General features: G+C 41.8%; 1 protein-coding gene across 1 annotated transcript; it reads left to right on the top strand.

The window, feature by feature from the left end:
• The first annotated feature begins 457 nt into the window (after positions 1-457).
• wnt3a (wingless-type MMTV integration site family, member 3A) lies at positions 458-12,445 on the top strand. Its single transcript, XM_084008001.1, has 4 exons — positions 458-1,098; positions 5,807-6,048; positions 11,497-11,762; positions 11,852-12,445. The coding sequence occupies exons 1-4, from the start codon at positions 986-988 to the stop codon at positions 12,329-12,331; spliced, it is 1,101 nt and encodes a 366-aa protein (XP_083864127.1). The 5' UTR covers positions 458-985; the 3' UTR covers positions 12,332-12,445.
• Positions 12,446-27,839: the final 15,394 nt, after the last annotated feature.

Below are 27,839 nucleotides of genomic sequence, written 5' to 3'. Positions count from 1 at the left end.
TAAACAGTGGCAGCTCATCAAAAAAGCAGCTATAAAGTTAGCTGTGAACATCACAGTTATAACAGTGTAGGGACAGGAAGTAATGCAACGTGAGGGCTTATTAATGAATCCGCAAAGAATCTTTATTATCTTCATTTATGTATCTTGATTTGATGACAAGAACATTAACATCACTGTTTGTTTTCTTTTTTGATATTTTACAGGTCTGGAGTGATAACAAGTCAACATTTAAGTTTTTATTTCACAAACTAATGAATTAATTAACATTAATAGATGTTAAAATCATTAAGAATTTATTTGGAAAAATTCAAATAGCAATTTATAAAAATAAGTCTGCTTTTATTGAGCTCATTATTCAGTTGGAAACACGTCTCAACTTTTTGAATCTCACATTCATGGCAAACAGGCACAACTAAAGGACTGCAGACCTTAATAATGGTCTCGAGCAATTCACACATATTTATTTCTGCATTTTAGAAGCTTCAAGCCAGGGAGTGAAATCCGGACAGGTTGTTATAGCTACGCAATCCACAGGGGTTCCGATGTCTATTTAAAACCCCTCAGACCCTCCCTCTCTCCTTTAAACAACATTATATATCACACACACTGGATGCTAATGCGACCAATTCTCAATGAGCACTAAAACACATCTTAAAATTAGCTCATTCTGTTGTCTGAGTTCAAACTGCCTGGCTAGGCAACAGAGGGAACATATCATCAAAATTCCCCCTTTGGCAATACCTGCTGATTGGGTCCTCAAAGAGCAAGCAGCTTTTAACTTTTAATATTTGGCTCCCGAGTTCTGCCACGAGTAGTCGCGAAAGATAGATTCTCCCTCAGTGTTTGTTTGTTGTTTTTTTGTTTGTTTTGTTTTTTTGGAGGATAGAAATATAAATCCATCAGTGCAAGCTCGTTTTTTTTCTTTTCTTCTTCTTCTTCTTCTCCCAAATCTTCAGTGAAAATCTCAGTGCGCGTGTGAGCGCGCATGTGGGCTTTCTGCTGGAGAAGTTTCAGCGACATGTTAAGGATGATATACCTTGGATGTTTCCTGCTGCTCTGTGGGCTTACGCGTGTCATGGCAAGTTATCCCATCTGGTGGTAAGTTTTATCTTCATTATATCCCCGAACGAATGACGACATATTTTTTTTTTTTTTGTTGTTGGTGAAATGTTGAGAGGTATCTGAAGACCCGCTTGTGTGTCACTCCGAGTGATTCTACGCCTAATTTCGTTTGTGACAGCGGCGGAACATTCAGGCGCACTGATGGTAAAAGTATTTTTAAGACGTTTTGACGCGAGTGTCTGTTGAGTGTTTGATTCCTCAATTCAAGAAGCGAAACGACGCTTTTAATTTGAAATCTGTAGCAGAGAAAAGACCTGATAGAAATCACACCTAATCATAGAAATACATCATTATCTATCTAAAATGTATCTTTATTTTAAATGCTTCTCAACGATGCAATTTGACTGGGAGCATTATTTTTTTTATATAAATTCAGAGTGCAGCAGGTGCAAAGTTTGTGTCCTTGCAAGTGTGTGTGTGTGTGTGTTTGTGTGTGTTCGTGTGTGTGCGCACGTCCACTTGTGCGTGTGTATGAGGTCAAAGTGGCACGGAACAAATATGAAATGTTGCCCAGCGTTTAACCACAATGCATGGGACCAACAGGCAAGGTAAACACCCTGTTACTGTATATGCATGGTCTATTCTTTGTGTATTATGTATATCATGTTTTAAAGATCAGCATTTGAAAGATAATATATTTTTCCTTTTATTCTTTCACATTTAACCCAACATAACTGAAGACTTATAATAAACCAAATCACCCGTTTGTAGTGTGATGGAAGCATTTACTGTAATAGGTATGGATTTCTTCACTTTCCCCTACGTCATCAAACCTTTTTTTTTACATCTTTTTTTATTCACACACAAAGCTCAGTCACTGCAGAACATGCACTAACCTGAGGGCAGCAGGCTAATTACTCCCCATATTTAAGAAACGTCACTCATTTACACTACTTTCTGAGGGTTTTATCTTTTTTTATATAAATATTCTTTCTCTCATCTTCTTTAAAAGCTCTTCTCTGCTTTCATAACATTCATATTTGATCCATCAGCTGCACATCAACCACAAATGTCTTGATAGCACCAAAGTAACGCCTGATGTGTGTTTTTTGTTAGATTTTGCTCAGATATTGGGTACCTACTACTTCCCTTAATGGGACTCCTGGTGGTAATACTGATGAGAAACTAATTACACGCACAGCTGGAAGGAAATCCTGATATAACAGTGACTGGGGAAAAAAACTGACCTGAATCAGTAAAGTCCTGATTCTAAAAGTTAGTGCATACATTTCACAGCAGATGCTCCTCCAACTTCATGTCCAGACTGTTTTAGTGTTGTTTGTTTGTGTACGGTGTCATGTTTTAGCCCTGCTGATTGACACACATGTGCACACTTGCAAACGAAGAAAAAAAAGAAAAGCCTTGAATTTCAATCGCCATAAGAGGTTTTTTTGGTATTTTGTTTTTTTTTGTGGACCCAGTTATGAATGACACAATGGAAGGCAGGTTTCCATTCTGTCATAAAACTGCAGCGAAGAGCCAACTTCTGTGTTGGTGGTGTGATTTTGGACTGTGGAGCAGCTCTTTGATTGAAGAGTTTAACTATAAAGCCAAAGAAAGGCTCCTAACAGTACAAACAGTCTTTGACAACAGAAGTGGCACATGAAGTCAGTCTTGACGTAATACTGAGGTTTTTTTTAATCTTGCTAGAGAGCACTGATGTGTTTTTTTTTTTGTTTCGCAGCAACTCATCCCAAGTCAAATAGCGTGGGTCCTTATGGACGGCTGCATTGTCCCTCTGTTTTCAAACAGCACGTCAGCCCTCTAAGAGCTTTCGCTTCTCTGAAAAGCAACCTATGATGTTTTGCTGACAGACTCTGCCGAACTTGGCTTCTTGTGGCCATCGGAGCTGGATCACACTCAACCTTTGTGTCACAGTAGTCTCCGGGGAAAGGGATATGCACTAAGACAGGATCCTGTCTGTCTCTACTCGACCTGCCATGACATAGCCAGGCTGCACCCGCCGCCCCACCGCCCCCTTCCCTAGTCCACCCCACCTTAGAAGATAAATACCTGGAGGTGAAAGCTTGCCGCACATTCCTTTTCCCAAACATATTCTCTTGATGTCAAAGTCGGCTCCAAGGCCCCAGGGCCCACAAGTAAAGTGGTAATTCTAAGGTACCCTGCTTGGGCTTGCTGAAATATGCATTAAACCTGCGCTGGATACACTTAGATGAGAGGGGGAAAGTCTGTACTGGGACAAAAATTGAATATGCTTCGCTTAAGTATTTATTTGTAACTACTTTACACTGAAGTGTTCTTCTCATAAGATAAAGCCTAATAGCATTAGTAAATTCTACGTATTTATTTATTTATTTTTGACCACTTAGGAGTTTCTTAGCAGGGCACCTGTGTGAGGAGGATGAATGGATTTTTTTTAAGGAATTAGAAAAAATTAAAGCAAAGCCCTCAATAGATGCCACATAAAACCAGCGTTGAAGTTTAAATATTTGTTCAAGCTGGTATCCAACAACACTGTTCTTTAAGTAATAGCTTCTTTAAAAAAAAAAATCATAAATCATCTCTGGTGGAACAGGCCCTGCCTCCTCTCTTAGAACATTTTCCATCACAGGAAGAGGGGGCATGGATTACTCAGCCCCGGTGAGGCAGACACGCATCCATGCGGGAAGCAGAAGCACTCTGACTCATGATGGTTTTGTGTGACATGGCAAGATGACTTGGCGGAAAAGCATGTAAAAATACACTCAAAGGTGTTGTCCTGATGAACAATTAGGCGCATCCTGTAACTTTTATTTGGCGCTCATTCTTGCAAAATCTTGGTCAATGATGGAGACGACACCTCAGAGACACAACATTTTTTTACCCGTAGTGGAAAAGGAAGCAGAGGAGGTTCAAGACCAGACTGACAGGGGGGACTACTCCTCGTAAAAAATGCAGGCCTGCAACAGGTTTTCACCTCCCTTCAGACCCAGACATCTCACAATGTTGAGTGAGTTTGTTGTGCATGTTAAAAGTTTGGGATGTGGGAAAGATTCAGGGTGTACGGACTGACAGGGGCCATGTGAATGCAATGATTGTGTAATAGTGGCTCTTTTTAAAAATGGATGTTGCGGACAAACTGCAGACAAATGAGATTTCCTCAGAAATCCTTTTCAACTTGCCACGGCACACCTACTGGATGTCTCATTTGTGATGAACTAGAGCGGTCTTGTCTGTAGAAATTAGGCAAGAAATTCTCTCAAAAAGCAGTGTGACACACGACTCTGACATTTGCTGGAGGGAAACAAGCCTTTCACTCACCAGGTCAGTGGGTGGCTTGCACACACCCTGACAATTGGCAGCATTAAAGTGTAATATTGAAACGAAATCAGCCTTTACATTTCAACATATAATTGGGGTATTCAAGGTCAACGTGTTGCGCTGCCATCAGGAGTGGTCAGCCAAGGGTCACTTGGCTGAGGCGATCTTTTCATGGGCTTTGAGCTTTTAGAGAAAGCAGCCTGAGGCCAGTGTCAGGAGTTTTAGTAATCTTGTTGTGATCAGCAATTAGTCCTCGAACAACAGTGAACGGGTCATCAGATAGTAAGCTCGCAGAGCAGCAGAAGACTGCACACCTGCTCTGGCTCTCTGTGCAGCAGCTACAGTAACTGTTATCGAACTCAGGGGAGGTTCAGCAGAGGACTGCTGCCAGTGTTTAGTCTTAAATAGACAGCTCAGATGAAATGTAGTCTTGTCTGGATTGCCAACAAGCTACATTGCCGCTACCCTGCGGAGCACTTGCCAAAGATCACAGTAACTCCGCTATTAAATACTCAAGTGCTCACAATATTGATTATGGTGAGATTTCAATAAAAAACTGAACCCCTCAGATCAGCAGATCACACATTGATGGGAGGATTTTTTTTGTTTTTGTTTGTCCAGTAATCCACACAATCGACGTGTCCTTTGATAATGAGCTGCACATACGAATCAAACCAAGCACCTTTAGTAGAAGACATGATGTGGAAATGCAAACGGATGATCGTGTACGAGCACAGAATGGCGAAATGTTTCTTAAAATTGGTTAAATTACATACTAAGCAATGATACAATGGATAAGTCATTTCTATGATTACTGGGTACTAAATGTCCTAATTGAGAGGACACACAGAAAATAAATACAGAGAGAAAGCAATAAAGGGAATGAGACAGAGATGTAATCAGGGAACCAAGTTTGCACTTGTCGTATCCCAGAATACCTTCCTCAAAGGAAAGGGGGGGGGGGGGGGGGGGGGGGATCTGTGTTACACTTAATACACTCTCTGAAGTTTCAATGTAGGGTTTGCACTCTTATTACCCTAAGCCGAAGGCCTGTTAAGTGTGCGGACAGTTAATAACAAGGTGTAGTTTTCCACGTTGTCAGGGTAAGGTCTATGAAGACCTCTAGATGCATTGTGGACTTTCATCTCAGACAGAAACACTGCCTGCTCCTGTGGCGACAGGGCTGCAATTTCTGTTCACACAAAGGCCAGGTGTCTGCAGAGAGGGTGGTTATAGGGATAAAGGATGGACACCTAATGGTAGCATCTGACACTGCAAATAAACACACGCAATCAGACTCAGACGTGAAATTACAACGCACCTGGAGAAGGAAATTAGTCTTCCACTTGAGGGATGTTTGATCAATAGATGAAGATCCTGACAATGCACTGACAGTGTGACTTCCCTCCCCATCTCCGTGTAGGTCTCTAGCAGTGGGCCACCAGTACTCATCGCTGGGCACTCAACCCATCCTCTGTGGCAGCATCCCGGGTCTGGTGCCCAAGCAGCTTCGCTTCTGCCGGAACTACGTGGAGATCATGCCCAGTGTGGCCGAGGGCGTGAAGATCGGCATCCAGGAGTGCCAGCACCAGTTCAGAGGCCGACGCTGGAACTGCACCACGGTCAATGACAATCTGGCCATTTTTGGCCCCGTATTAGATAAAGGTAATTATAGAAAGGGGACACATTCATGTAGATTTTAATAAGAAGATGTGATGCGTGCCCTCTTTAACATCATATTAGTATGCTGCCATTCTTTTTGTGCCCGTTCGTGTGCTTCAGCACAGTTCGGCAATATTCGTGTTTCAACTCATTTGTGATTAACAGACAAAGCTATCAACAAAATATACAATTTTCCAAACCAGGTTATGAAAGGGAAGACAAAACAAATGCTTTGGAAGCATTTGCAATAATGCTACTTACAACAATCAAAGTAGGAGGTTGTCAAGAAAGATGTATATTCTACAGAGAAAAATAGGCCTTGTTGCATCATGTAAGATCTTGTTTCATGGAAAGATAGAAGGAAAGAATAATGCTGTCAGTGCATGTAACATTACACCGTACAATACATTGGTGACACTGTCTATACTGCCCCCAAATTATGTTTCTGGTTTACTTCAAACCACCTGCAAAACAGATAATGTATCTCTATAGTTATACAATTCTACATTCTCTCTGTCTCATATTTGCATTAGAAAAGCTGCACTCCCTGCATGCATCATTCATTATGCTCATTCAAATCCCTGTTTAAATAGGCTTCGGACTGAACAAGCTCTGAGCAGCCTGTATGCATGAAATAATGCACACAATTAAGATGAGTGAGTTCTGTCTTGTTGGGAGTTTTCTTAAGGAGGGAATCCCCTGTATTATTCTGCTGTACAATCCTCTGAAGTGCCTTACACAAGACCGAGGAGACTTTTCTAAATACACCTTTCCCTTTAGATCATGTGATGATGTATTAGGACTTTTAAGTGTATGTCAATTCTGGTCTACTTATGGGCTCAGGCTGCAGAAATCCCCACTGTGCTGGTAGACAGATTTTTGTTACCTTCAGACAGACGCTTTCCTCCTGTTTCCAGACTCTGTGCTAAAGCTAAGCTAACCACCTGCCGACGGTATCAATCAGTGAGTAGAGCAGATGCGTTTTATAACACGCTATTCCAGGATGCCCTTTTCCGTGTTTTCTTCTTCTTCTTCTTTTCTTTTTTTGTTTTGTCTGCTACTTTCTTACTCTAACATGAGTTACAGGCTCCAAAATTGAGGAATGAACGCTCAACATAAGGGTTGAGGGTTGGGGATCTAAACCTGTCACCTAGTTTAAAGAAGATTGATGCAAACACAGAGGGTTGGAGGTTACTTAGGGCAATTGCTTTTAATAAACTCCTGAGCCAGTTGGTAGAAAAGGCTTGAGCTCAAGTAGGTGGCTAACGATAGGGGTTCTCAATCTGAGCCCTATTGTGGTGCAAAATGCCACCACATCTCTCCCATTGCCTCCCCTCCCAGGCCTAAATTGCAGGGGGACTGAGTGGAAAGAGGAGGCAGCTACTGGGCTTTAGTAAATCATTTTGATTGGATTAAGGTCACTGAGGCCCTTAATAATGTGAGAGGTCAAAGTGGCTGGATTAAGTGCCTTTGTCAGAGGCCAATGAGAGTGACTCAGGGGCTCACAGGCCTTTGATAGGGCTTAGTAGGAGAGGGCTTCCATTTCATTGGATTTGATTGATGCTGGTGTTTGTCTGTGCAACCGGGCCATTGTCTTCACTGGTGTCTGTTTGTCTGGGTTCAGACTGTTGTGTGTCGGTTTCCTCCTGCCTTTTTTTGGGGGCCAAAGCTGAAAGGAAGAGTAAGCGCCTTTATAGGCTACAGGGGCTTAGTTCCTATCAGTTAGCCCATCACTGCCCCTGTCCTCCTCATCGTCACCAAGGGCATTAGGTGTTTGTTTTACAGAGGTGGATTAACCACTGGATGAGTACGGGAAAAAAATGCAAGACATGGAGTATTGAGGAGAGCAGAACTTTTCAGTTTCTGCTTGTGGAAAAAAAAAGAATTTGATCGTTTACGCGACCTCTTTTCAAATACGTTGGCATAAACATGCTCCTGCCAAATGTGATCATACATTGGCCTGACCGCACACAAACACTCATCCATCTAAATGCATACTGTCACGCAAACTCATACCCTACCTCATCCACCCAAAACATGAAAGCGGTAAGTCACTCCTGCCTTTTTTTGAATGGACACATGCTTCTTCTATGTGCATGTTCTCTCTCTCTCTCTCTCTCTCTCTCTCTCTCTCTCTCTCTCTCTCTCTCTCTCTCTCTCTCTCTCTCTCTCCCTTCTATATGGCCTGATCCTCTCTCACTCCACACCCCTAATCACGAGCCCTACCTCTAGGCTACGTCTGCGTCAGCACTCATTAATTTACATTAACTAAAGTGTCAAAACATGCACTGCTGGAATCTGCCCGTGATGAAAGGTAATAGAAAGCTGCGCAGGTGTTGTTAGTCTGTGGAGCCGATCCCAGAGCTGCTTCTGCATTCTTTGTATTTACAGAACACCTACCAACTATATGGATGTAATCGGGCTCCAATTTGTGAGTCATATGGTAGAATTAGTGTGGGCAACTCTGCTACAACAAGTGGACAGTCACAATTTTGCAGGTGTTGCCGCCCACACAGGTAGAGACATGCACTGTCACTATCCTACTTGAAACCATTAAATTCAGATGAGGTTTACAGGAAACTCCTATTACGTAACATATAAAGCACGTGGGATGGATCGTAAAGTTTCGTACTGTGGCTCTGACTTATCTAACCTTCACTCCCTGTAGGTACCTCTGACTGGCCCGCACCCATGTGTACCAGGAAATGCACCTAATAAATTAAGTCCCAACTAAACTAACTGGGGAAAGGTCAGGGGATGTGGGTTACGACCTATGACCTGAGGATGAGAAAGTGTAACTATTTAGGATGAGCTAAGAGGTCTGTGCTTCTCATGAGACGTATGTCTCTCCATGCTGGGGGAGGGAAACTAGCACACCAGTATATCATTAACTCTGGGCAAGAAAGAAAGAAGGGGTGTGGTAAATGGAGTTGATGGGGGGACCTTAGCCCCACTCCCTGCTGTGCGCTGCTCAGAGCACAATATCTTCGCAACCACGAGATTAAGCAGGAGAAAAAGTGCTTTTCCCCATTCACACGCCCTTTAGATTGTTTTATTAAACCATTTGAATAGGGATTTCCCCGTCTGCCGACAAGCGGGGTCCAGCCAATGCATAGTTCTCTGTTGCTATGACTTAACTTGGTCCCCACTAATCACTGGCCAGGGCAAATTTCATATAAAATATCTGGGGCCATTGTGGGACTAACACAGCGTGACAGTGGCAGCACAATAGGGGATTCAACCCCCCAGCAGGTTGTAGGGACCACTTGGCCTGCCAGGGTCTGGCAAAGTTTGGTGGCGGAGCATTGTCGGAGTAAAAGTGTCCTGAAATACCATAAATTGGTCGTAAAATCAAGAAAGGCCAAGCAACTAATGTAAGAGCTGGTGTTTTCAGTTGAAGTAAATGCTATCACAGGTGTATTTAGCCCCTGTATATGTTGTATGAATCTTCAAGTATTATACATAAGTAGTCGTTTGAAACAACATTCATTGTTTGCTTCAATCTAGAATTACCAATAACATTTCAAAAATGTGAAGATTTGTACAACTTTTGTTGGTTTTTTGATACAAAGTGTAAATGCCTCAACCACACACCAGATTCAAAGATTGGCACCAGGTTCACAATATGGCGTTGAGGTGAATATAGAGATGTATAGCTGTGTTGTGTATTTGCATGTGCTCGTTTTTTTTAGTTTGGCAGGTATTTATATGCTTGAATTCAGTATATGTGCATCAACCCCAGTCTTTGTATCACATAATGTGTACCTGATTGACCATGTGGTTTACTGAACTACATTTTGTTGTGGTCAGTTCAGGTCCCCTGTATTTATTTACACCTATGGTTTAATCAAGGAGTGCAAGGCTGTCACAAGGAGTCACAATAATTTTAGATTATAGTTTAGGTGTTTAAGGTGGTTTAGATTTTTGGTTTGCTCGTCCACTCACATGCAGAGACACCAGGACATATTTAATTTGTCCCGATCCTTCTCCTATGCTCATTTTATCCCAAGATAATCCTCTTTTCCTCTTCCATTTGAACTCCTCCGCCCCCTTTTGCTCTGCAGCATCATTGCCAGATGCACATTTCTTCACACTTTTGATAAATAATGACAAACATTCTGCATTGCACTATATTAAATTATATATCTATGCTGACGATATCGTCTAGTTCAGCAGAGACTATCTGTTGGAACAGAGAGAGGCTTAACCTAACCGTGACATTTTACTTTGCTGGCTGTAGATGATGCATGGTGATATGTAATGAATCACTGTTGATTGTTTCCTCATGCTGTGATTTACATCCTGCAGCCCTCAGCTACCTTGATTGCATAGAAAATAATACAGTATCCAAGTGAGATGACCTATGGTGGCTGTAAGCAGACCTTCAGCAAGGAGAGCACAGGTTCAAATGTATTGTGGGCGTTACGTTGTGGGTATACAATAGCGGTATGAAGTGGGTGGTGGCATCCTTGTGGCGGAGGGTGCCAGTAGTCCTTTTTCTCTTGCATCATTGTTCCTAATGCCCTTTAGTCTTCAAACTGGTTGGAACCTGCTGTAAGGGAGGAGTTCCTGCTCCCTCCTTCTTTCTTTTCTTTCTTCCCCTGCTGTCGTTCTTGTTCTTTAGACAGAAGCATGCGCTGCCTCTTAATCTATCTCACACACACACACGCACACACACACACAATCCCCAATTACACTATTGATCTTTAACCCTCTCCGTTCAATTCTTTAGTGACTATATCATATTTACACCTGATGTTACCACGTTCTTTATCTTTTGCCTCGTGTCTCTTGTCTTGTGATTGTGCAAGACCATACAAGTACATACATTCAAGGCAAAATCTCCGTCATAATGAATGCTGTTGAAGCAGGGACTTCTCCGCTCCTCCAACTGTGAAATGTAGTTCGGGATTGCATATCTGGACACTAGAGTCTCATCTCCATGTTGTGTCTATGGTTTGTCCCCACAGTCTGAGGCAGTTTCCTAACCTTTCAAAAGCTTAATTGAGTCTCTTAATTATAGGCCTGTCAGGCCCCGTCTCTTCCTCTCATCTCTGTGGTCCTGATCCCTCTGAGTCACCAGTTAGCTATGTCAGACAGCACATAGAGGGCTTGCTGGCCTTATTCAGACACAGGATGATTGATGCCATGAAGACACATAGCGGTACACCTTGGTAGATACAACCTTAACATATGTAGCCATGATAGCAACAAACTCTACAGTATATATAGTTTGTCTGATGTTGGCTTGGATTAAAAAATATTTGCTCATGCAACCATAAAAGATCAAACACAAGCAGATATCCATATAAACTGGTGGTGACCTACATTCTCTAGCAATTATAGCAAGAACCTTTTTTTAACAAATCTAATCGTAAAAGTTAAAAATGAACACTAAGAGGAACTGCAGGATGTTGCTCCGTCTTACAGATATCTGATTTTCTCTTCCAGCCACTCGAGAGTCGGCATTTGTTCACGCCATTGCCTCGGCGGGAGTGGCGTTCGCAGTGACCCGCGCCTGCGCTGAGGGGTCGGCCACCATCTGCGGATGTGACACGCGTCACAAGGGCCCCCCCGGTGAGGGGTGGAAGTGGGGTGGCTGCAGTGAGGATGCGGAGTTCGGCAGCATGGTGTCCCGGGAGTTTGCTGACGCGAGGGAGAATCGCCCTGACGCACGCTCGGCCATGAACCGCCACAACAACGAGGCGGGAAGAATGGTGAGTTGTTCGTCTTTGCTGATTGTGTTGTAGCAGTTTTTCTATTGCATATATTTGATTCTCATACCTTTGTTTGTTGTTATCCTCAGTCCCTCAACGACAACATGTTCCTGAAGTGTAAGTGCCACGGCCTGTCGGGCAGCTGCGAGGTCAAGACATGCTGGTGGTCTCAGCCTGACTTCCGAGTCACTGGCAACTACATGAAGGATAAGTATGACAGCGCGTCAGAGATGGTGGTGGAGAAACACAAGGAGTCTCGCGGATGGGTGGAGACCCTGAGACCCAAGTACAACTACTTCAAACCCCCCACAGAGCACGACCTAGTTTACTACGAAAGCTCGCCCAATTTCTGCGACCCCAACCCCGAAACCGGCTCCTTCGGAACCCACGATCGCGTCTGCAACCTGACGTCCCACGGCATCGACGGGTGTGACCTCCTCTGTTGTGGCCGAGGACACAACACCAGGACTGAGAAGAGAAAGGAGAAGTGCCACTGCATTTTCCACTGGTGCTGCTACGTCAGCTGTCAGGAGTGCGTGAGGGTCTATGACGTGCACACCTGCAAATAAGGACGTCTGGTTCTTGCCTTTTTCTCACCAAAATTCTAAGACTTCAGTGGGCAGAAGCACAAATACAGCAGCCTATCTACAAGACATGAGAGACTGTCAAGCTCTCTGACTTGTCCGTGGACTCCAGTGGCAGAGGTAGCGGCCTTGTGCTGTGACGCTAAATAGAGCCCGTCTCTGCCGTGATCAGCTGACAGGGTTTAACAGGTGATGACATCACAAAGCGTCACAAGGATGACGGCAATGATGACAAAAATGTTGATATCTCTAGATATGATGAAAGAGTTTTTTGACATAGGAAAGGAGTACCGTCGGCTCATTGACAAACACCATATTGGTGATTCTTTTTTTTTATTTCTCTGTGTTCCAAGTAGTTAGTTTTCTTGAAAATAGTACAGCACTGCCGATGCTTTCAAGTATACGTGGGGCAAACAGTGAAAGTTTCTTCAATGTTTAACTTGTTTTTGCCATAAAAAAGTGACAACATTTATGAGCAATTTACATCATCAGACACTCAACAGCAGGCATCCTCCCCCTGAGCATTGTATAAGTACGTCTGTGTATATCTGAAAGCTAACATTACTGTTGTGTGAATGAGTTATTTCATCGTGTTAATATGTTACTTATGTTTGGGTAAGAATGCACTTCCACCTGAGTGAATGTAGTTATTATGCTGCAATGTGTTAACATATTCTTTATTCCATAATTCTTAAGATAACGAGTTAATATCCGCTTGCGATGACTAATTTAATCTCGATCGTAGACATGAGCCACATCAACTGAACATCGGCATAGCAAGAATACACACAGGTCGGCACATTTTTTTCCAAAACACCTGAAAACACCGGAAGCTTTTTCTTAAGAGTAACAACGCCTTGAACAACATCGACAGTTACGACCAAAGACGAGAAACGAAAAACCCCCATGTAAGTCTGCGGTGGTCAGAGAGCTGTAGATGAATCTCTAAGTCAGCACTTGAGTCCCGTTGAGAAGTATGAAGCATGTTCTCCTTGTTTTTATCAGTATTAGCAATGTCACATGTGACTGGGTGTGGGGGGAAACTGTTATTTATAAAAAGGGATATTCCCACTATATTTTTTGCTTCATTTTCACACACTCACACACACATAATATTCTTTTATTTTGATATTTGTGACGAGATAGAGGTCAATTCTGTATTCCCTGGTAAAATAAAATGTTAACTAAGTTGTATCATATACGCTCTGTATGTTGTCTAATTTGCAGTTGTGGTTAAATGATAACCAAAACTCCCCCAAACTAAACAACAAGCAGCATGACTGAAACTATCAATACTTCCCTTATTTTAATGCTGCTAAGTAAAGATAATATTTGTGTGTGCGTGTGTGTTTGTGTATGTGCCTGTAGGTTCTTACATACAGTATGTCTTTGTCCATTTGTGTATATTCTTGCATGGATTGATTCTTTCTGTGAAAGAAATCTATTATATGTAGTTTGGAAAAAAATGTGAAGTTTTTTGTTTTGTTTTTTTTACTAATTCTTGCATACAGTAATTCCCATTTTAACCAAATAGGCCAAAATAGAATTTATGTTATTTTAGTTGCCTATAATTTAGTAGTCATGCTAAAGAGCAGGGCAAACACCATTCATGTTGCTCTACCTTGATTTGAGACGAAATACAACAATGTATTTATTTATTTGGAAAGTGAAAGACTGTTGACGGCTGAGACAAGCAACATAATATTATGAAAAGGTGCGCGTGCCATTTCACTGAACGCCTCGACTATAAAGAGATGTGTAAAGTCACTGATGAATTATTGTTTACAGCCAATGTAATGTCTCAGGCATGTATAGTAGGCTATAATTGCCCACCCATGATTGCTTTTCATTCTGACTGAAAATATTAATGAGCAGCCATAACCAGTGTCACATTTTAAGTCATCTTTAATAGACCACACAGCAACCACTATCAGTACATGATCCGTATGTTGCATTTATTACTGTACACTTTATATGTGATCGATTGCTTGTGTGGACAATTTGCTTCCGTTCTAATTTTTTTGTCAAGTCTTTAAATCCAAAGTTTTGTACAAACTAGTTTTTGTGTTTTTATAGATTTCTAAAAATTTGATGTTTTTTTATAATTATTTATTTCATGCTATGTACATATTAGTAAGTAAAAGTATATATTTGCAGAAATACTTTTTTTTTTAAAACAGTGTTGTGACTTGTAACGCTGTAGCATTTTTACCTCATCTCTGTTTTTTCACTGACTGCACACAGGTATTGTTTGTCTTACTGCCTGTAGTAGATTTCTAAAGTTAACTCTGTAACACCAAAATAAAGCAACATAAACAACCAAACGTGTTCTATTACCAACGACCGAACTCTACATGTGAAACATTGTTTTGTGGATTTTTGGATCACCAGAAAGTGGCCAAAGATGGGTCAATGGTTACCTTTGACCTCTGAGGACTGAACTGAGGGAAGGCTCCAGAACACATACATATAACGTGTGTGTGTGTGTGTGTGTGTGTGTGTGTGTGTGTGTGTGTGTGTGTGTGTGTGTGTGTGTGTGTGTGTGTGTGTGTGTGTGTGTGTGTGTGTGTGAGTCTGAAGATGACAGCATAATGTGAAAGAAGTAGGTTCATTAGTAGGTCATTATTAAGCCACTGGACAAGGAGTAGTAGCTCCCTTATAAGAAAAATAAAGATCTTAAATTCAGACCTTTTTCATCAAGTCATCACTTTTGTGTAGCAAAAAAGAGAACAATTTTACTTTTGATTTATCTTAGCCGAGCCTAGCTAGTTGGCATATTGCAAGGCTCTCTCGGCTACCTGCCATATAGTGTCACTTTTAATCTAGAACTGTATTTATAAGCTACTTTCTTTGTCCACATACATGATGACTGATGCTTGCTAACTGCACTGAATGTCTGCGCATGCATTCACTTTTGCATGCGTGCAGCCTTTCAAAGGCTCGTGTGTGCCCACACACAGTGCTCCAGGAGGCAGGGAGGGAGGTTATGTGCATCGCCCAAATTGTACTGAAGTAAGGGTCGTGCAGTGGTGAATCCAGATTCAACTGATTCAAACAGGTTGCAAGCCTCAACAAAATAAGATATATTTGACAATAAACAGAAGCATGACAAATGCTGTACTAGGGGGTCAAAAAAAGACCATGTTGATTACCTAAGACTGCCTGTCTGCAGATGGTGCCTCATTATACTTGTGCAAGTCACCACAGATAAAACCGATGCCTGAATGAATGGAAAAATCGAATCACTGTCACACACTTAGAATACCGACGACCTGTCAGTCACGAAGGCTAATAGATTAGGAGCAAACGTGGGCTATGGATTTGTCATAGGACGAAAGAAAGAAAATAAAGCTGGACTAATAATTTGATTCCTTTTGGGAGACTGCAGAAGCCAGCTGTGCCTTTTGGAGAAACAATAATACAGGAGGAGGACAAATCTCAGCGATGAGAGTTAAGAAATAGAGCTTTGCTGAAGAGAAAGACCTGATCTCAAGATAGATTAAGGGTCGGATGTGAATAGAGCCCACCAGTGCTCCGGCTCAGACCCTGGACGCCTGATATTCTTTGAGCTGTGCAACAATGTCACCACCAGAGGCCAGGTCTCACTGCTATCTAACCCCATTATCTCACCGAAAGATTGATACACACCCCCTCCCAAGTGGAAGCACCACAAAAAGTGATTCCCTTCCGTTCTCATTCATGTGGATTCATTAGTCCGCCCACCCCCACATCAAACTATATTCTAAGCCGTCTTTCACAGTTCTGTGACGGAAATTCATTACTTGGGTATACTTATTTTCCCCAGACGTTCCTCAAAATGCTATGGCATTTAAATCCCGCCTCATAATGGGAAATGAATAAAGACTTATTGAAGACTGTGTATGAAGTCCTGGGAGCCGGCCAGGTTCAGGTTTGGTTTAGTGACTGGGAGGCTGTCGGCGGCTCATTCCACACCTCGACCTTTGACACTCTTCACACCATCTGAATGGGTGAAAACAAGTGCAAAACATGAAACAGATCACAGGATGGACAGAAACTCCGGCCCTGCAGCAACGCTGTCTTTTTAGGCTGAAGGAAATGGGCGCTTCCTTTAGACCAGACCCACCTAGCAGCTTTGTCACCCAAGTGAGATGAACATTGTTAGCAGATAGTTGCCAGAGGAGGCTACGGTGGCTCCAGTGAGAGGGATGGCATCCTGACTGTGAGAATTTCGACGCGACCAGACTGCAAGAGGCACCACCCAATAACCATATAAATGGGAGACAATGGGCCTAATTGCAATCAGCGTCCCCTCTTTTTTTTTATGTCCTGAGTTTCACCCCGACATTCACGAGAGACCACCGCATGCATTTCAATAAAGCCACGTTGTTGTGGGGCGGACCGGAACGCCATATAGACAGTGGAGTGGTGCAAAGGCTCACACTCAAATGACACGATGCAAATCCTCCCACAGAAGTCACACTCTGGTTCCAGCCAGCTTTCTGTTTCACTCCTCCTGAGGACATTTGGTGATGTGAAGATAAACACGGTTACAAACCTGCAAATCTGGGAGCGATGACATGATTTTATCTCCATCAGAGACTCAACTGTGCCGAAGCTCAACGCTGCAGCACAGACTGCAGCTTGAAAGAATGTGATTCACAAAGCTCGTCTTGTTTATGGCGTCACACACACACCAAAGGTGATGGGCCAAAATTGAACTACAGAGGGGAAGTGCAGTGTGTGGGCATTTCATTATGTAATGGACTTTGAAGTCGAGCTTTTGATGTCTACGCGTTCTTCTGTCTGAAACTAGACGATTCCCTCAAATTCTCTCTGTGTCTGTAACACTGAATCTTACAAACCGTAAGGTAGTTATGAAATGTGTTCATGAAAAACTGTGATTACTATAATTGATTGCGAGAACATATTGCAAACGAATCCCTCTCAAATTGCCTTTTTAGTCCTTTCTATTTTCTATATGACCCGTAAGTGATATTTCTCACTTCTAATTTCTAAATAAATAGATCCTGACAGCACTCACACCTTTATCCAACACTTTGGCAAGTAACGTCTAACTCAAGGTTCCACAGACGTGTTGTTTATCACACGATGCTAATAACTTCTTTCCCACTTTTGGATAAACATTAGACAAATAAAAAATATACAAATAACTCAATGCAGTGATGTGAAACAAATCACTCTCTAATGGCGGTGTGGAAACAGCTTAACACCTGTGGCTGTCGCAGCATTACATTTTCTCTTTTTATGGCCAGGGAGGGGAACGTGTGAAGTATGTCACCTGCCTTGAATGAGGATGATGGGTTATCTGCGAGATTTCTAAAGAGGACAGCGATCATCAGAAGAGATGTGGCACCTGTAAAGCAGCCTCATCCCCTTTTGAAGTGCCTGTTTGTATTGTTGAAGCCGACAAAGGAATTTTGCCACCTCTGTACTTACAAGAGAACATTAGTCAAACAGGGAGATAACAAGGGGGGAGGGGGAGGCGATACGGGAGACACACCACACGGTCTGCAGGTGTGTGTCTGCACATGCGTGTGTGCACATTTGATTTGCCCGCTGGCTGCTCTGACTCCTCGGTCTGAGGAAGAGATGTTCAGGGGAGTCCTGTGTTCAGGTATGCTGCTGTAAGATGTGGTCTGGTGGTGGTGGTGGGGTGCAGAGCCTGGAGGTTGACAAGGGGTCATCCTCCAGATCAATGCGGGCTGGGGATGTGGGGGGGGGGCAGACATGATAACTCATTAGTCACCTTTTCACCTCTCTGTAGCTCAAAGCGGTTCAGCAGGTAGGATGAGCATGTATACATTTCCAGAACCAGTTTCAGTCAGGGTCACAATTGATTTCCTCTTTCTCTCATCTCTCCATTGGGGTCTAATTCCATATTTATATCTCTAATATCCATGCAAAGAATGAAAAACTTGTGAATCCTAACAATTGTTATGATTAGGGTGTGTGTCTATTTTTACACTATTATAAGCTTATAAGTATGTTTTAGTTGCCAGTATACAGTACAGGGCCTGCCTGGGATTTCTAGGGGGAGATTGTGGGTGTGGCTCCCATCACATTTATACAGCAAAAGTTACACAACATTTACCACAGAAACAGGACAGTAGAACGGACATTCAAATCAATGTAGCATGATTGTCGTGGCCAATTTTATGTGTACCATTGCCTTAGCAACCATCGTAGCAGGCTTACATTCATAAACTGAGTTATGGTAAGTTGTGGATTCACTGAGGTGAAGTTTTTCAGCCACGACGTTAAAAAGCGCCGGAGTAAATGAGTAAATCTGAAGAACTTAATGCTTCTTGTCAGAGCACAGGAAAGTACATTGCTATCGACTTATTTTCTGTAATCAGCGTAGTGTGAAATCATGGTGGAACTAAGAAGCTAGCTGAAATTTTCAATGTAATCTAATAAATCACAATAACCTGTGTAAAGCTGAATTTATTATTGCAATTATAACGTAAGTATGATTAGTTATCTTTTTGTTGATAAAAGTAATTGCTGTGGGCATCTCTTGATTAACGGATCAGTGTTTGAATCAGTGTGTTTCAGAGAAGACGTGTCATAATAAAATATATATATAAAATAATAAACAGAAAAACAATAAATACCCACAAACGCTGTCTGTTTGTCCTATTCTATAATTCCTATTTGATTTCAATGCATCTTTCCACACAGCAGCATACATAGCAAACATACATATACATATTTGGAAGAATTTGGTTGAATTATAACCATATTGGTCAATTATGTCATCAAATATTATCTATGTAGCCAATTCACAGACTTGTTTTTTTATTCTCATATACATACGCCACCAGCTTAGTGTGGCTGGAACGCACAAATGAAGAGGGGAAAGACGAAGGTCTAAATTCATCTGCATTATTGTGGACATGTCCTGAGTGAGTGAGATTGGGTGTATCAATTACAAGGTGACTAGCAGGGGAGAGGAGAGGGGTTATCATTAGCAGGGACTGGCGCTGGCCTCTGGTAGTTCCAGTAATTACCTCACAAAGGGTGGTGCTTGCCTTCCCACTGCTTTTCCCACACTGCACTCCAGGCTCAGAATTCCAATCGGCCCCAGACCTGCAATCTCCTCGGTTTTAGACAGCAAATTACTGACAAGTCCCATTCTTCACAGCACTGTAATTGCTTTTTAGTGCTGTTTTTATTGAGGCAACCCCAACCCCCTAGCCCTTCCCCCAAATAAAGCCCAGTCAGGGAAGGGGCGAAGGGTTAATATAGATAGCATTAGTACCTAATTGGAAGGTCTCCGGCCACAGGAAAGTTTCATACAAGTTCTATAAGTTGTTGGTTTTTTTTCAATCATTTGCATCATTTGAGTGAATATAATTATGTTTCTGTATTAAATCTAATTTGTTGTGATCAAGAGAGACTTGTTTCCTTTGAAACTTTCATTCATTGGTCCCACATCCGTTGTGAAGGTAAATGCAAACGCTGCAATGCTGCGTCTGCGTGTGTCTGCTCCAGAAAAGTGATGTCATTAAGGCTCTTCACATCCCATATAAAGAGAGGCACTGAGCATCTTGGCTACTCTACGACTTAAATCACGTTGTGTTGTCTTTCCCACCCCTGTGCATTACTCTCTCAATCTATTACTGTGTGGAAATCATTAGTCTCCATGTCAATACAAGCTCCGAGCAGAGAAAACATCTCATTATGGGACTTAAAGAGATCCGTAGCATTCTCGGCTCTGTCAAGCTGTTCTTCCTTTCTTCAATATAGTTACTTTCCTTTCACTCGGAGGACAAATTCTCAACGTTCCAATGCCGGACAACCAAACAGTTGCCATTTGAAATGAGAAAAAGAGAAAGAATGGAAAATGGCTGAGGGATTAGAGGATCTAAACAGGATAAAGGGATAGGAGATTCTTGGTGTGATCCAGTTTAGTTTGAAAGATGGAGGGTCTTAACTAGGATTTGAGACTTAAGAATTCATTGTGCCATTATTTCCATCCTGTGCGGTTTCAGCTAAATTGTTTGCCGTTTTGTGGCCCTTTACAAGCCCATAGTCCTAAACATCTTTACACGCAAGTGTGCACTCTATATTTAAAATGATTGTGACATAATGTGATAATTATCACTTCATGTAGATCTGTAACCGTTTACAGTCTGTTTCCAGCATGCATGTCTCCAGATTTTATGTGGATATGCAAAAAAAAATGCATTTGAAAGGTGTGTAAAATGCCACAAACATATGCTATCAGACATCCACCTTGCAGCCTTTTCAGGTTTTGATCCCTACAAAAATGTAACAGCTCGAAACACAAAGACATCATAAGAAAACAATCATCAAGAGGAAAAGTACAGAATGCAAAGATGAGCTAAGTATGGTTTAAATGCTGAAAAGCGATCTTGGTTTCTGCCTATGCATCACACGAGACTACATCCAGGCTTTATTGCCGGCAACAAAGTGCCCTCGGGCTACAACCTGCAATTGACTCAGGTAGCAGCCTAATTTGCCCGTGCCCTTATGTGTCCATCTCCCTGTCAGTCTGAGCAGGTTGACACCTTTGACCCTGTCAGGGGTGTCAAATAGCTTGTCAGAGGTCTTCAATAAAGTACAATGACAAGCCCTCTAATGCATTACCACACGGGTTCCAGCCAGAAATGAGAGGCTGTAGCCTTTCCAGCCTTAAGGCAGACAGGTGCGCCATTGAGCAACACACACACACACACACAGATAAGCCCTCCATATCACAACAATGGCCAACGAAATGATAGGTCGATACCACCGTTTACTTGTTAAATATCTATCTGAACATCTTTGGAGTAAACCAAACATCCCAATATTGAGGAGGGATTATTAATTGTTTTTTTTGGCCTGTGGCAAACAAACTTGTATGCAATGTTCAAAATGCTTCCAAATTCATTATTCAGTCACTTAAGGATTATCTTTGAGGGGCTTACATAACCAGAAGAGATCAGCTGTCAGTAGCAATAAAAAACACTGTACCTGGACCACCTTGGGAGCATGTTAGGCCTGTCACCAAGGGGCCTCTCAAAAGGGCCCAAAGGGCCACTTACAATCGACCTGTCAAAGTCATGGATGCCTGCATGTTGGAGAAATAAGATGAGACCATCGTACAAATCATTTGGCATCAACATGACAAGTGAAAAATCCCATATGCCAAATCTACCTGGTTTTGATGCCACAGGTTTTGGTTGATACTGGTTGGTCCTTGAGGCCCTGCTTCGACATGCTGTGCATTCCAACCAATTATCTACCCCAAGGTGCAACAGGTTCACACTTAAACTTTGATGCCTCCTCCAATGGGATATAGCTGGATTTAACACAGGGAGCAGGGGTGGGACAACCCTTAAAAAGCTGTATACATAGCAAACATGAATCAACTTCAAACCAACCCACTGAGGAAAACAAAAAGGTCTTTGAAAGAAATACTTTTATCCTCATTGTTGTTTCATCTTGCAATGGCTCGTCATTGCCCATGTGGATGCTTGAAGAGAGTTTCAAAGAGCAGATGTAGCCCTCAAATATTACTCCAGTCAAAATGGCCTTTGGGTTCACAGAAGGTGAGATGTCCTTTTAAACACAGGTCATTCAAAGGGTGCTGAGAACTTGAAGACATGGACCATGGTAACCTCACGTCCAACCAAGTCATCGTTTAGCAGGAAATCCAGTTCCCTGGCATGGATGTCGTGTTCTACGTGTACCCTTACACCTTGCCAGTATACCCACTTCCTGCAAGCCAGTGAATCCCATTCTTAATACCACCTCCCACGCTAGAGGACCCCATGTCCTTTCTGAGGAAGTGCATTCTTGAAGGGCTTGTCTCAACCATCTGTCACGGATGTCCCAGGACATCTCCCATAGACACCAATGGCTCCCACATAAACTACCGGTTGTCATTGAAAACCAATATTTGAACTACATCTATGCTATACCAGTAATATTAGAGAATTAAAACACATTTGCGGCATCAATGATGAAGACATTCTAACTGTACAAATGCGTCTTTGGACAAATTTGATCAAAGCAAGAAAAACACACAATGTGTGGCTTAGAAACTCTGCCATATTTAGTTTTTTGCCCAAACGTTTCATATGGATTTCCTATTGTCCATTGCCAGTGCTCTCATTCCCTTTGTTTCCAAAAACTGTGCTGTCAAAATACATGAGAACAATCTTTACGCAGTAATGACTCAATATGGAATTGAATATTTCCGCATGTACCCGGGGCGGAGTGCAAAATGTTATGTAAATCCCCTTAACGACCTTTTCAGGCGGACGACAATCACCATACAAAGGTGATTGGCAGCCGACACTGGTGCACATTTATCCTTTTGCCCCGGCCTGTCTCTCTCTGTAGCGCCCCCTACTGTGAGAGGCGTGGGGTAGGGTGCCCAGTGGCACTTGTTGCCAATGGATGAAGCCAGCATGGATCCTCTCATGGCAACGATGCTGGTCGTTGTAATAATGTTTGGTTTGTTTCCTGCTTCACACCTCCTTTGGGATTTTGCCCGACCTATAATCCAGGACATGAAACGCAGAGGGAGGCGTCCCATGCCTGTCCATCCGAGTTCCAGCACTGCTTAGCCCGGACCGGCTCCTTTGTACGATTCACACAGCAGTCTATTGGTTGCCCGTGGGCCATTTCATAATGTGCTTCTATTATCATGATTATTATAATGATTGAAACCCCACGCCATATACGTAAACTCCAAATCCCAAATAAATGATGAGAATCATTTTATATTTAAGAATTTGAAGGCTCACAAAACTGCAGATAACAAATGTCTCTTATTCATACACTCTTATGCATACACACACATTCTCTCCCTCTGTCTGTGTCTCTAACACACACACACACACACAAGCACACACACACAAACCAGATCAGCGTTCCCAAGCCCCTTACTGAGCGTTTTTATCCTAGCAAGGCCTCATCTCAGAGGGGAGTAAGGCCCCTACTGAGATCCTTCCTACTAAGAAGCCTGGTTGGCTCCTTGGCAGCCCCTTTCCATTCACAAACTGCAGACAAGCCTCACTTTCTGAACCGTCAGCCATAAATGTACTTTGATTTGGGCGTGACTGACTCAGCGACTTGGATAACACCTCTCAGGTGATGATGTAGTCTGCATACATTGCCCAGAAATGTACCAAAAAAGCATATTTTTCCCGCAGAAAATGGGCTATACTCAAAAAACGTCCGTCGTACTTTAGCAGTCTGCAGCTGTGACCCCCAGGTGGGGAAAGGTGTTCTGGGGCCACATTTGACACAAATAAAGAAGGGATTTAAAAAAAAGAGCGCGGGGGAGCGAGCGTGCACACACGTGCACGTGCGGAAGAAAATTTGACAAAGCGTTTACACAAGTGGGGCCATCAGAATTTGTTTGTGTGTTTGTGTGTGTGCTTTGAGGGGGTGATATATACACCCCCTACTGTCCTATTTCTAGCCCTCTGTCCACACATCACAACTGTCAGTTACTGGTGAGATATGAAGCCGAAACGGAGAAACGATGAAAGAGGGGAGCGCTTCGAATGGATATTACCGCTGTGTTTGCCTGTGGAGCATGGAACGGTGGATTTAGCACTAGCCCTAGGATCTTTACTGTACCCCCGGCTCACTACATGGTACGTTATAAATGCATATTATCATAATGTCAAGTCATTGAAATCTGCTTCTTTTTTTCTTTTCTTTTTTTTAAACTAAAGCTAACTAAAGCTACTGGAGATACAGTTAAAACGTTGGAGTATCCTGTTGGTTGTTGAGCATTATTTTTACCTCATATATCTTTTTTTTAAACCAAAATGTTCATGTTAGAAGACAACAATGACAACTCGCCTTTTCAATCCTCGGGGAGGATGTTTCGGCAATGGGATTATCTCAGAGTCCAGACATATGAATTGGCTACAGGAGAATATACAGAAGTTATAAAGTATTATTTTGATGGCTTTTATTGCACGTGTCTTCTGTAATCTCTGTTGACACACCTCAACACCTGCACAGGTGATCTCACTGTGCAAAGAGAAGAATGGTGGTTTTGAATTTTGCTTTTGCTATTTATTTTGTTTTATGGTGAATCGTCAGGTTTATATATGCAGTTCCATTTTCAGCTCGTTAAACTGTATTTTTAAAGCACATTTTGTGGTCTGTGTTGTATTTTGCATTGATGAAGTATAGAAAGCTGCAGTGTTGAAGCCCTTGTATTGTGCTGTTTATGTTTTCTTGCTATGCTGGTTATTGGTCCAACTGATACTGTTACAACTGCTAAACAGTTCCAATGTGACTCCACACGTCAACCATGTTTTTAAAGTGAAAAAAAGGATCATCTTGACATTGCATTAGATATCAGTATTTTAGAAAATGTATTTGCTTTAGATAATCCAAAATTATGGATGGGGGGAGTAAAATGTTTTTTATAATATCCCTATTTTATTCAACAAACTGCACATATGATGAAACAGTATTACGGATTCATGTTTTTTTTTTTTCATCTTCTTTTAAGACAGTCATAGCTCCTCTTTATCCCCAAGCCAGACTCGTTTACTTAGTTTATGTTGCTCAGTGGTATTGAGAATGCAGTTCTGGAATGGCAAATGCGTTTAAAACACATTAACATTGGCATATGCAGAAACATTGATTTTAAATGGATTTTTGATTCAGAAATATCAATATTCAACGTATCTGTGGTGTGAAGACACACAAAATGCCAACCTTTTATTCTGGCAACTTGGTTGCAAACTAACCTTAAGCATTACCCAAGAGTTATGTATCCGCGTACCCACTCATACACACAGCTGCATGCATGCACACACCCCGGGATCAGTCCACAGTAAGGTTATCTACCTCCAGTCATAGTTCTAACTCTCTTGAGAGGCTTCCGATGTTTGTAACCTTTTTCAGCTGTGACACGGACAACACATGTTATCTTTTGCAATTTCAGAAATTACATTAAGTCCCACAGCCAGGATGTATTTGAGGGCTGTGAGTGTTTTTTCCCCATAAGAATTCAACAACAGGCAATTAAAGAGGCAAAAGGAGATTACATTACTTTGTTTAGCAGTCATTCTTACAACCTCCTCTGGGATACAGAGATAGCGATCCGAGGCGATGGGTCCAGAGTCAGTTCCAATACGTCCGATGTAAAATCCCAAAAATACCTCAAGTATTCCACCAAATTTGGGCGGGTCAAGTCCACAGCTGCCTCTCTGTCACAAATACCACAGAGGTTTGGATACGTCTTAGTTAACGTAGCTAAAACGAATCTTATGAAGTAGACTACATGGAACCGAGTGAGGCTAAACCTCGCACAGGAGTAGGAGGAATTTATTGCATCCATGCATCATCCCACCATTCATCTGAGAAAGTGATACCCAAGTCAGTTTCCCAACCCGTCTCAGTCTCATGCAGACCAGGAGTCACTGCTAATAAGAAATTGTCTAAGAAAGAAATATGACCTTTTGACAATCCAGTAAATGCATTATGGTCAGTGCAAGAGACCAGCGGAGCCTAGCTAAGGTTTTTTATTAAGCAAAAAACTTAAACAGAACAGAATGCTGAAGGATGTGGGGCATAATTGTGCAAAGCTAGCCAACAGGCCTTCAACATAAAGGTCACCCCTGGCATGATAGGTCTTGTTTCCGCCAGGAGGCAAATCTTGAATCAATTTTGGCACGCTGAAAGACTTGATTGTTACAAATACAGTAGATGTAGCTAGCAGCAGAGAAGTCCAGCCAAACTGCTGCCTAATTTGCTGACAAAATTATTGTTTGGTTAGAAAAATGGGCGACCACTGAAATAAGTATAATTATGAGGGGAGCACACTTATATTAAAAGATTGTGCAGTAGAGAGAGGGGTAGGCTGTTCCATCTCTACAAGACTGAATGCTTTGTTGTGCAAATGCAACTTTCCAAACTTGTCAGAACTGCACAAACGGCAAACAAATTGAATAAGTACAACGTTGTAGACACAAATCAACGCACCACCCAGCTACTACATGCATACCAATATGTTCACCAAAATACAACATGTTCTAGAACTGAGAACTCTCTTGTTTTTATTATTGTGGTTTTTATTCATTTGTTATTTTGAAAGGGTTAGATGAACCCATAAGTTATAGAATTTAGTTGATTTCAAACCAAAACTGGCACATGTCAGTTTTCATCTGAAGACAACTGACCCTTTGTGAAACCTTTGGTTCATTCTTTTTTAAATGGATCGTCACATAGCTGCATGGTTCCTCAAATCGAAACAATTTTATAGTATCGCTTTGTGCTCTAAAAAATAATTTGTTAAGTTATTTGGGTTCAAACAACATCTTCAGAAGACAAAGAAGCTAAAGAGAAAAGATGCTGAGGGTTTTTGTTATAGTAAATCAGGATGTTGTAACAGTGATACTGAAAAACCGAGTTAAATGTGTGAATCTACAAGAATTTAAACAATTGCCATGCAATGAACACCGTCTACACACACATAAAAAAGAGCAGTTGCTGGAAAAATAAATAAAAATATGCTGAGAACGAACGGCAGGGCAAAACCACAAGTTCTGGTTGCAGAGTGAGACAACATTATGAGCCTTCACTGTGTGGTCCATCACCATCTATAGACCATTCACCCCTCCTGCTGCTCTCGCATGCCCTTCTACCCTCCTGCTGCCCCCTCTGCTGGGGGTAGCAGGCATAGTGAACCCGGGTTAAAATTCAACAGACCCAACAATAACATGGTTAGACATTTCCTTAATGACCAAGTCATGCATCAATAGGAAGTGGAAACCGCATAGTTTGAGAACAAATACCTCCATATATTTAAATGAATTGAAATAGTACAGTATGACAGACTAAAGGTAATCACCATACTCCCTTGGTAATAAAAGATTTCCTCCCAGTTAGCATAATCTGGAGTCAAGACAGCTAATACACACTATATGAGGAGCGTCCATGCTGTTCCATATCAGGAACCCCTAAATTAGACCTCAGATGCATGTAATCAGATTGTGGACAAACTCCAGTTCAGAAGTTTTAGTGTATGACCTCTCTATGATATGATAGTTGTTTGAATTTGAATTCACTTGTTTGCATGTTTTAGAATTGCACATATATGTTATTACACAATGCAACCCATCAGAGTACCAGTGTTGCAAGTATCTTATAAATATGTTCTGCATTTGACTGTTCAGTTAATATTCTATTTTTATGTGTCAGTCCCTTTAAAAAAAAAATGATTACCATTATTGTTATACTATTTTGCTAACACAATACTGGTGGTTAAATTATTTATTGGTGATCATTTAAATGACAATACCTGTTCAAAAGGTTCAATATTACACTCGACCCCTTACCAGAAAAGTTTATTTTCAATCCCTCAATAAAAAAATTAGTAAAGCAACATCAAGATAAATAAATACATGGCTTATTACACACTATGCTATTATAGAATAATGTACGTGTAAGCAAACAACCATCACATATTCCATGAGCCATGCTGCTCAATCTACCAATAAGA

Source organism: Eutrigla gurnardus (assembly GCF_963514095.1).
Source record: "Eutrigla gurnardus genome assembly, chromosome: 4".
Lineage (NCBI taxonomy): Eukaryota > Metazoa > Chordata > Actinopteri > Perciformes > Triglidae > Eutrigla > Eutrigla gurnardus.
Note: the sequence above shows the minus strand (reverse complement) of the source record. Positions and strands in the feature narration are given on the sequence as shown.

Excerpts from the sequence above, each read along its gene's own strand:
- wnt3a (XM_084008001.1), top strand. The coding sequence starts at position 986 with ATGTGGGCTTTCTGCTGGAGAAGTTTCAGCGACATGTTAAGGATGATA. Across the intron at positions 6,049-11,496 it reads TGGCCCCGTATTAGATAAAG|CCACTCGAGAGTCGGCATTT; the intron begins GTAATTATAGAA and ends TTTCTCTTCCAG. Across the intron at positions 11,763-11,851 it reads ACAACGAGGCGGGAAGAATG|TCCCTCAACGACAACATGTT; the intron begins GTGAGTTGTTCG and ends TGTTATCCTCAG.